General features: G+C 48.5%; 1 protein-coding gene across 2 annotated transcripts in view; it reads right to left on the bottom strand.

Moving 5' to 3' along the window:
* The window catches only part of CBFA2T2 (CBFA2/RUNX1 translocation partner 2), a 118,521-nt gene extending 117,318 nt beyond the window's left edge, over positions 1-1,203 (bottom strand). For both annotated transcript variants that reach the window (XM_019539709.1, XM_019539710.1), the window contains exon 1: positions 1,112-1,203. In XM_019539709.1, coding sequence (XP_019395254.1) covers positions 1,112-1,139 — 28 coding nt within the window. In that variant the 5' untranslated portion in view covers positions 1,140-1,203. The remainder of the gene's footprint in view (positions 1-1,111) is intronic.
* Positions 1,204-11,157: the final 9,954 nt, after the last annotated feature.

Here is an 11,157-nt window from a genome sequence, read left to right as displayed (position 1 = left end):
CCAGCCTGCAGAGGTGGCTTACCCTGCCCCGTGCAGATCCGGGGGCATATGCCCACCCCATGCCCTCCAGGGATGCAGGCAGGGTGGGAGCTGCCCCTCCCTGCGCCCCCAGGACAAGCCAATTGTGGCTCCTGCGCCCTACCCCATCTAAGCAGCGCTTCCCTCACCATGAGGTCCTCAATCTGCCCTCCCCCACCCCTTCCACCACACCAGACTTACCAGCCTGATGCTGGTCTCCAAGCTGATGGACTCCATATGGGGCTGTATAGGGGAATCCTAGCGGTATTGGCCAGTATGCCTCCTTCAAAATCGGGGATCAATATCAGCCCAAAAAAATCTCTATCAGTGCATCCCTATTTTAAAGTGAATAGGATTTTGTAGCTTCTTGGAAAAGTATCTTATCCAGCAATGGAATACAACTGAGCTACAGAAAACTTTGCATTTGTTATCTGAAATTCTGGCCCTAACAAAATGGCACAGGAGAAAATTTCCTTTCAGTGAGACCTGAAAAGATTGGGCTAAGATATATATATATATATATATATATATATATGTCATGGACACATTTCGTGATGTTTGGGAGGCAGAGACAGAGCATCAAGAGCCCCGAGAGCAACAGTAATGAGTGGATCACAGCAAAGCAGGGCAGCAAGGGACCTCAGGAGGGCAGAACCATCCCTACGAAAGCACCCCGAACAATCCCGCAACTGGACTCCCAAAGGAAACCCACATGCTCGAAAAGAGCCACGGGAAAGTCGCGAGGGCCCGCCTACACTTGCCCGCGGCTCGGCGTCCCGGGAGCAGCCTCTCCGAAAGTCAGCGGCGCCGGCGCCCGCGCCCGCCGCCTCGGACAGGGGCCGTACCCCTTAGCTGCCTCAGGTGCGGGGCCAGGCCCCGAGTCAAGAGCTGCAGCCCCCGCCCCAGCGCGCAGATTGGCGCCCGCGCCACAGGCAGCAGCCCGGGCACGCAGGCAAGCAGTCGGCCATCCCGCCGGTCCCCTGCGGGGTGGGAACCACCGCCCCGCCCACCAAACGACACCTGGCCAGCTGCGCAACAGGGACAGGCGAGCCCGACCCGACGCGAGGAGCCGCGGGGGCGGGGGCGCTCTTACACTGGAAGGCTCCCGGGATCCCCACCATCGCCGGCCCCACGCGCGCTCCTCTCTACGCCAGCACCGCGGCTGCGCGCGCATCGGACTGGGCGAGCAGCCACCCCACCCCCAACCTCTCCGCCCCTTCTGAGGCGTGTGACGTTATGCGCGTGGGGCTGCGCGCGCGCTGGAGTCTGGGGCTGGCTGGACCGTGAGGGGCTCATGGGCGCTGCTCCTGCCTTTCCTCGGGGGTTGCGAGGCCGGGCGGCCGCGTGTGGGGCCCGGCTCTTTGGAGCTGGACGCGCCTGCCCGGCCCGCGCTCCCCGTCCGAGGCTGCTCTCGATCGCCTCCTGGACCCTCCGCTTCACGCAAACGATGCCCGTGCAGTTGCAAGGTGCTGTTTTAGGGTATCCAGTGGAATGGCGCCCGAGCCCTCATTGTGATCATCGGGTACATTACAAACACCAGCACAGCTTTTGCTTAGCGAAGCTTTTGCAGCTAGTATGTTTAAGAAGAGAATACAACCCTTAAGATTCCACTTCTAATATTGTGTCGTTTCTGATTTGCAAAAGTGCCTGTAAAGGTGGTGCTTGCTGATGACATATGTGTTTGTTGTCTTGTTGACTGCAAACAAAATGTACTAATCTTACAACTAAAAAGGGTTGTTAATGATGGTGCCCTGCACACCCCCCCCCCCAACTTTCATTACTAATGCAGTGTAGAAGTCACGTTGGGCTCTTTCCTTCTAATGTACTAAAAAAATAATCTGTAAATCAGTTTACCTGTGGTTACACTAGTTGACTTCCTCAGTTTTCACTGGAATTGTACATGTGACCAAGAATAGGTTGAAGTATAGTCAATTTTTTTCAGATTAAACATTGGGAATGGGTTTTTGTTATTTTGAGACTACATCTTTAGCTGTAGCAGAAAATAGCAAAATCATTGTCCTTTTCGTATAGGACTTTTGTCAGTGAATTTCCAGGAACAAATCAAATAAGTAAACTATATTGTAGTGCCTAGGTGCCAAAAGCAGCCCTTGCCTTATTTCTTTTACAGTCCCATGGGTCTTTTGATCTCTTGAATGAAACTTTACAAAGAGACTAGAATCATGCTTTTCAGACTTCTGTTTCCATACTTCAGTAACAAGTGCAATTTCTTAATGTTCTCATTTGTTTTAAGGATATTTTTCTTTTATTGTCCTTTAGCTTTGGTGAACACAATTTCTATTTGCTTCAGTGCATTTGTTTCATGTTTTTGTTCTGTTTTTAGATTTATGCTGGCAAAATTTATTTCCTCTAACCACCACATCTCAGCCTTTGTGATGATAGCAGCTTCCATGTGGTTGGCAGTACATCTTGTGTTTTCTTACCTATTCGCTTTCACATATTCTTAGGCTTTGTTCTTTTATAATTTTTAATATTTATATTTTTGTTGTTGCATTAGCTTCCCTTCTAAAATATTTCTGTATTCCTGTGCTAATCTCTTCACCTTCTACAACCATAAAGGGTTTGCTGCCAGACATGTTCTATATACTTTTCATAAATGCACAGTATAGTCTTCAGGGCAGAGATTAGTTTATTTTACACATAGTGAAATGAGTAGAATTGGCAATGAGAGGAAAAATGGTTTAACACAGGACTGACAGGTATGATCGGACAAAGTGAGTATATGCACGTATTAATGATTCAGTTGAGGTCCCAGTTTTTCAAGGTGCAGAATTTTTCTTCTGCCTTGCTTTTTTTTAGGCATCATAGAAGTGAATCTTGATACATAACTGGAATAAGGGTAACGGCTTGTTGAACCAGTATTAGAAAGGCATTCTCTCCAGAGTAGAAACCGCAGGAGAAGTCATAGATAGTTATAGAATTGGATAACCAAAGCAGTAGAGGTTTTGAAAGGAGTAAAAGAGGCTGGGAACAATGCAGGATTCCAACTTCATGAATCATGTGATCATCTGCAATTACATTAGACAAGATAAACATTTCAAATTAAGGTGAATTTTGAGCTGGGGAGGAGGATAAAAAAATTGTTATGGGCATTGTAGGTGTTTTTTTTTTTTGGTCTGTTCGTTCAATGTTACTGACTACAGTTGAAGGCAGGAAGCTAGGCTTCATGTTCTAGCACAAGCCAGTTTTCCATTATAAAACTGATTAAAGAAAGAAAGAGGGGGGGAACACCCCCGCCTGCCCAGCCACACGTGCACCTTGAAATACTGTATACCATATCTCCGTTGGGTTTGTTTCCTGGGATAAAAGTTAGGAAACGAGATTTTAATGGTAGGGTAAATTGAATGTGTTTTCTAAATTCATTTGAAATCTTATTCCAGATTTGGATTTTGCAATCTCAGAAATTACTTCATTTTTAAATTCAAGGTTTATTTTGGTTTCTTGGCCTTGCTGAGGTCATCTAGTATTTCTGAGACATTTAGCAGAGGTACAACACAGTTATGCCATGGGCAACTTTGTAACAGGAGGCCCCAGTTTTTCAAGGTGCTCAAAAAGCCCTTTGTAAGCTTGTACTGTTTTTAGTATCACAAGGCTGAGGTGCCTGGCTGCTTCACTGGGGAGTATGTGGGATGGAGGAGCCTGAGAGTAAGGGGAGAATTACAACAGTGGTTTGCTAGCCCATCTGTTAGAGTACCACACTATGCTTTAACTGGAAATGTAGTAACATACTACTGGATGTGTTTGACAGAGTTTCAGTTTGTATGTGCTGCCTGCACCAGCTGCAGCCAGATGTTCTTGGAAAGTAGGAGGTAGATTACACACTATCATTGTCCTACAACCACAAAATGAGGCTGATTTTTTTCCAATGTGTAGGGATGGTAGCCAGATTCCTTATAGGAAAGACTCAAATAGTTCACATGTAGCAGTTTTATTCAGCACTGAAAAAGATATGGACAAAATGTTTGTACAGTCTGTGGAACAGGGCTCTCCACCAGAGGTGGCTGTGGCTAACGGCTCAGTTCATATTTTGTTAACGGCTCTGCAAAGCCTTTTCTTTACATTTAAACTAGATTCACTGCCCTCTCTCTTTCGTATCCTGAGGTGTTTTCTATGACAAAGCTTCTCTCATAGAGAATTCTCCCATTTCCTATGCTACTCTGAGCACTCTAAGGGTTTGGTCATATGATCAAACCCCACCACTTTGTATTAATTACTTTCCATAAAATTCTCCTAAGCAGCCAAATCAAATAATGGATCTATTCATCTGAATTCTGCCGGAGGCCAAAGTTGCAGTCCTGAACCCCACCCCCATTTAGCTGGCATCTACATCTGCAGATACCTAAACACGTTAGGCATTGCATTTTGTGACCTTGACATTACCTCTGCATGCGAGACGAGTGCATGCACAGAAGCACTTCAATTTTGACAGGCTGTGTCACTTGGCAGACAGCTCATATCTGAGATCATCCAGGAACAAGAGGCCATATGTAATAGGGCTGTGCAAAATGGCTATATTGTGTTTCTGTTTTGGATTCGGCCATTTCAGAAGGACAGTGATTGGTTTTGGTGTTTTGGATCACTGTTCTGTTTTGGCTAAATCTGTTTCAGAGTTTTGATGCTGTTTTGGCATTGATTCGGAGATTCAGATTGGCTGGGGAGAAGCAGGCACAGCTGGGTGGCTGCAGGTTCTCTTGTGACTCCTCCAGCTGTGCCTGCCTTTCCCCAGGTGTGGGGAGCTGTGGGAGAAGCCTCCATGGCTGCCCTGCCTGGCCCAATCCCCTGCCCAGCCCCAGCCTCCCAGCACTTAAAAAAAAAAATTTTTAAAGTAGTCCTGCACTCACCAGCTGTAGCAGCAGCGACTGGGGCTTCTGAGGGCTCATGGCAGAGCCCCCCAACACAGTGGGGGGCAGCAGGGATCACACGCTCCCCTCCCGCCTGGCACCGTGCAGCAGTTCCCCAATGGTGCAGATGCAACACGGCTCAGCAGGGCGCTGCACACTGTCTAGTAGCTGGAGCTGAGCAGTGCTGGGCTCTGGCTGACTGCTGGAGCTGCCCCAGTTTCCAGACAGCGCATGGTGCCCTGCTGAACCGAGCTGCACCCTCCTGGTGTGACAGCTGCTGCACAGGTGCCTATAATTGGACTGGGGAAAGGAACTCAGCCCAGCTGGCCTAAGTTTATTTCCCTGGCCCAATTGTGGGCTTGGGGTTGGGAACTCAGCCCAGCCTGATGGTCAGGCGAAACAACAGCCTCACTGTTTCATTGAAGCAAAACATAACAGCTGTTTCAACTCAAAATTCGAAACAAAACACTTCCATCCAAACCTTGAAACAAGTTGAAACGGAACAGTGTCATTTTGCACGGCCCTATCAAGCACCTTCTTGCAAAGGAAGATTCAGGGCTGTGGATCTCAAGGATACAGTACTGGAAAGGCAACATTCAAGGCTCACTCCTGCTTCAGTGAGTCCCTGTTGGCTATTTCTCCCCAGCTGCATACTGAGCATGCTGCCATTAATCATCTCCCCAGCCAGGGTCCTGCTGTTGTCAGACACCTCAGAATAGGATCTACTCCCGTGCAACATCTAGGAAGCCTATGCGTCTCAGTGGGGGGTCTGGAATCTGCTATGAGAGCCTGGTAGTTAAGTTTTATGTATTAGAACGCCTGGCTTTTAGGCCCCCTAAGTCTTTATATTGGATTTGGTTCGAACTCTCTCTAAAGCTATAGGTGTGGTTGACTAGTCGTATCTCCTCCTTTAACTGTGTAGTTTGTATCCTCTTCCTGAGTTCAGGGTTTCTCATTAGGACCAAACCTTCCTTCACAGTCTTCATGTCTGCAGTGCTCTTATCTCTTGCCAGATCCTTTGCCATTTAGTTTGGTTTGTTTCTAATTTCAGCACTGTCTACAGGCTCTATTTTTAAATTTATGCCAGTGAAACAGAAGAGAGCTTAAACAAGGTGCTGATAAGGGTTTGTTTGTTTTTTAATTCAGCTGGTCACAAAAGACTCTACAAACTCTAAACGAGTCATGAACTTGGCTTCATCTCCCAGGAAGCATCGCTGCTTGAACACTGACAGATGCTTCACCAACGTGACAGAAGCAGCTCTGCCGACCACCTGGAAATGTTCCACAGTTTGAGATCTCTTGAAACAGAGGCAGACTGAGTTTCCCTAAAGAGTGCTACCCAGCTCTGGGGTCCTCCATATGTTGTGGCATTCAAACATGATATGAAAACAGCTGTGGTGCTGACAATTTTTGCTGCAGCACCTCCTACTCTTCATTGTGCCAGTGCTGTTTTATTCTTTGCTATTGGGCCTTGGAGGAAGGCATCTTGTTTTAAGAAAAATATCTGATGCAAAAAGGAAGACAAGAAGTGTGCTGAAAAAGCCTATCAGATCACTGAAATAAAAGTTTCTCTCTGTTAAGGAGTAATAAAAATATTCAAGGAAGAAACCAACAGCCAAGGTGTTGGAACATATTTGGAACAGGGTCTGGTGCTGTATATGTATAGCACCTAGCACAGTGCACCCCGATCTCAGCTGTGATATTTAAGTGCTGCTGCAAGAGGTTTCAAAACCCCCAACAAAATCCTGAAACTGCCTAGGGTTCTAAGTCTTTTTGCTGATAACCACCATTATTTTCAAAATAGTGTTTCTCTATCTTTCTCTGATTTTGTTTCTCTCCACCTCTTCTCTGATTTTGCTAGTGCACCTAAACAAAACATTCTCCTGTTCTCTTCTTAACTGACTTGTGGTTAGAGGTCTAGAAAAAAAGTAGTGGTCTAGACATAAATAAAGCTAGGCTGAGAGAACCAGAATTATTTTATCTGGAGAAGAGAAGAACAGGAGAGATTTGAAAAGTCTTTAAATGTAAAAAAAATGAAGTTGTTGTAACTGTTGTTCAAAAAGCTCCCGGTGGAAGCACTCTAACTGTCTCACTTTACTTAAAGTTCTGTAAGTTAGAGTGGGAATGAACAGAAGGGACATTTGCCATTTGGTGGGGGTGGGGATCAGTTCCTGCCTGCACTGGCCAAGGCCAGCAGGCAGGGGGGCGTTCTCCCACACAACTCCCAGGAAGCTGCCAGGAAGCTCTCTCTAGCCTTGCTGCTGTGCCAGCTGGTGACTGTCAGCAGCATCTGGGGCAGAAGGGAGCCCCACACCACAAGGGCTATCCCCACAGCTTGCTGGCTAGGGGTCTTGGGGGAGGAGGGGTGGAAACAAGCTGGGTCCACACGGGAGCAGGGGATGGGACACCCCCTCCTAACTCTTGACAGCTTCAGCCAGGAGCTGCAGTGCAGTGATGCCTAGCTTTTTGTTGCACCAGGAACTGGGTCTGGGGGGAAGAGGGGGCCCCCACTGTCACAAGTCCCCTTCTCCTCACAGCTTGCTGGCTGGTGTCTCGGGGTGTGGGTAGCCCAGACTAGGTCCACCTAGGAGGGAGCCTTCCTTCCCCTCTCCCACCCTGGCCCTAGTTCCTGGCATAGTGAAAAGCAGGGTCCAGCCCCACACTGTAGCTCCCAGCTGCAGCTGTCAAGAGGCTGGGGTGGAGGGGGAATGGAGGAGGGACCCCCGTGTTGCACAAACCTAGCCTGCTTCCCCCCACCCCCACCCAAGACCCCAGCCAGCAAGCTTTGGGAGGGCCCCCATATTGGGGGGTGGGGGGGTGTCTCCATTCTTCCCCCTGCCACCTCAGCCCCCCAACAGCGGCCAGGACCTGGAGCTGAGGGGGTAGAAACAGAGACCCAGCCTGGCCCCCACCAAGACCTGAGGTCACAGAACAGATGTTCAGAGTACTTAAAGTGCTTTAAAATGGTAGATCCCACTGTAAATTAACTCTAGGTGGATGTAATATTAAACTAAAGCACCTTAGGTTAGAATGCTTTTTTGAACATCTGCACCACATCCATCACTGGGGCGGGGTGGGATCTGTGCAGCAGAAAGGCTCCATTTCCCCACTCCCCTGCCCAGCTGCTCAGGCAGAAAACCGTCTTTTCTGTCTCCTCTCTGTGACAGCCTGGGGATGGAGCTGGGCCTTGTTTGGAGTAAACAAGCAGCAACTGAGGCTAGCAAGCCACACAGTGAGGGGCCCTGGCATGGCAGCAGAATGGCGCTACACTAAAGTACGGTGGATGTGGTACAGATGTTCAAAAAGTGCTCTAACCTAAAGTGCTTCAGTTTAATATTACATCCATCGGCAGTTAACTTAAAATGGGATCCGCCATTTTTAAAGCACTTCAAGTGCCATGAACATCTGTTCTGTCATGGCTTCAAAGCACTTTCTGCATGCTTAACGCATATTAAGTATAACATCTGTACTTAGCCTAGATCTCAAAAAGATTAAATAGGTTTATATTACATGGAAGATTTAAGTTACATGTTAGGAAGAACTTTCTAAATATGAGCATGGTTAAGTACTGAAACAGTTTATCTAAAGAGGTTAGAGAATCTCTGTTTGGGAAGTTTTTAAAAGCAGATCGGACAAACATTTGTTTGGGATGGTGTAAACAGGGATGATCCTGTTTTGAGCAGAAATTTGGATTAGATGACCTGTTAAGGCCCCTTCTAGCTCTGTTTTTGTATATGCGCTGCCCTAACAAAAGTAGTGATGCTTATTCCTCCAAGCTGCAAAAAACATCAATGCATCTTTCCCATGTTCATATTTCTAGAGGTGAAAAGAATCCAAGGAATAACATTAAATAGGAAAGGGAAATGCTGAGGTGTGCTTAACACAGGGGTAGGCAAAATATGGCCGACAGACTGGATCCAGCCTGCCAAGCGCTTCCCTCTGGCCTGTGGAGCGCCTTCAAACCCCAGGTAATTGTGGTTGCCTCTCTAAAAGCCTCCAGCGGCAGGCAGTCAGCAGCACTAGCCACCAGCTGCAGCACCTCAGGCTGTTTACTTGGGTTCTGGTTGGGAGGCAACCAACCCTGCCCTCAGCCTGCCCCAGCTGGCCTCACCCCGCCCCTGGGTCAGGCCACCTTTACAGCTTGAGAGGGGCAGGGGGAGCTGAGCCAGAACCTGTGCGGCTGGTGAGGGGAAATGAGGGGAGAGAGTGTCTGGACCAGCTACTGCCACCTGCGTGGGACTGGAAAGGGCTGTGCCCAGGAAAGCGGCTGCTGTGCAGGTATGTGCCATGCCACTTGGGCCGTGTGGGGTCGGGCTGGGCCCGCACTGGGGAGGGGAAGCAGCAGCTGGGATACAGCTCTGGCCCAGTCAGCACCAGGGAGGAGAAGTGGCAGCGGACCCATGTGACACTCGGGACAGGACAAGCCCAGCTGGAGTGGCAGGAGCTCAGCTGCACTTTCTCCCACCTGTGCTAGTCAGTCCCGAGTGGCACAAGGCTCTGCCACCACTTCTGCTGGCCGGTGCCGACCTGGCCAGGTCCATCCCATCCGGAGCAGCATGCAGCTAAAGCTGGCTTCCCACATGCTGCTGGGGATGGGATGAGCCCAGCCGGGTTGGCACTGGCCAGCAGAAGCGGCGGTGGAGCCGTGTGCTGCTCAGGACTGACCACCAGCTCAGGTAGGGGGAAAATGCAGCTGAGCCCCTGACGTTCTGGCTGGGCTCGTCCCATTCCATCCCAAGCGACACATGACTCTGCTGCCACTTCCATTGGCTGGTGCAGACCCGGCCATGCTCCTCCTGTCCCCAGCAGCATGTGGGAAGCTGGCTTCAGCCGCATGCTGCTCCGGATGGGACAGACCCAGCCGGGTCAGCACTGGCCAGGAAAAGTGGCAGCTTTTTGGGAACAACAGCGGATGGTGTCAAGAGAGATTTCTCCTCTTGAAGCACACAGGTTGCTGCTTTTACAGATTTTTATACCACCAGTACAGTTTCTTCAAAGCATTCGTTTAATTGTGTAAATAACCCCTTGTCGATAGAAAAGATAATTATCTGGTTTGGAACATCTCAAGAAACTGATCAAAAACCAGGAGAAACAAGGTTAAGGAGTAACCAGACACTTAGGAGCCAGCTTGAAATTCTTATGGATAGCAGATATACTGGATGGGATACCTCATTGTTTCTTCAGAAACAATAGATAGCTTACAGCATCAGGGTTTTGTATTTTTACCTGTTGTGAGTAGGCCTCAGCTTAACATGACTTTTCCAGATCTTACTGTAGTCTTTAACAGACTTAAGGGGATTACTTTGAGTGTTCATAAATTTTGTGGGGAGGACTTCCACCAGTCATCCCGGGAAAAGTATGACAGCATTTGTGGTCAGGGCTCCAACGGGCTGGATGCTGTGATGAACCCTTGACCATTGTTCAAAAGTTGCCCATACCCCCTCTGACTCGGTCTCTTGCCTCAGCATTCTCTAACCCGGTGACCGAGTTTTAGTCAATCAAGTTTAAATAGGCCTCCCATAGTGGGACCAGGGAATATATGGCCCAACATGCCTATTAAATTTTACTTCTGCTTATTTCTGTTTAGATGAGGTATGACATATATTAGATATGTGAGGGGGAAATAGAAAAAGTCCTTTGTAAATCCAGATTAGAACTGGTTTAATAAATGCTGAGCTGAGTGTGTGTAAATGTGGGTTGATTAGCATTTGGAGCACAGATTCACCATCATGCAGTGCTCCCCTGCTTCTCTGATCCCAGAATTCAGTGTGGTCCTTGCCGTGGAATCTGTTCTCCATCCTGAATGCTAATGAAGGTGCATTCCTGTACCATCTCCCATTTAAATGAGTTGTTATCTGGTTCCATCTCAGATGCAAATGAAACCTAGGACAGTTGCTCCCTTATCTAGAGGGCTTTAGGTGCATCTCCCACTGTATCTTCATTGTCTTTCATAATCAGTTCTTGTTTAGGTAGAGCAGGGGAAAATTCTTTGCAAGTCAGACAGGCTGCATCCTGTGGTTCCCCAGCCACCCAACATGGAGCTGAAACGTAACAAGGGGTGAAAAGCCCAACTACCCAGGCTGGTCAGCTGACAAGAAGGGGATAGACCTCTGGGCACATGTAAACTCCAGGACTGAGGCTGGCAGGGGGAGGTCTCTGGCAAGAGGCCAAGGGAAGAGAGCTCCTGCTTGGCAGAACTACCCAGGAACACGGTGGCTGCTGGTCAGACTGTTGCTATAGGTAATGAGGCTCCAGGAGTCTACAAGGTACCCCGAGCTGG

Source organism: Crocodylus porosus, unplaced genomic scaffold (genome assembly GCF_001723895.1).
Source record: "Crocodylus porosus isolate Cpor-Errol unplaced genomic scaffold, CroPor_comp1, whole genome shotgun sequence".
In the NCBI taxonomy this organism is placed as follows: domain Eukaryota; kingdom Metazoa; phylum Chordata; order Crocodylia; family Crocodylidae; genus Crocodylus; species Crocodylus porosus.
The sequence above is the reverse complement of the archived record's forward strand: the minus strand, read 5'-3'. Positions and strand labels throughout refer to the sequence as shown.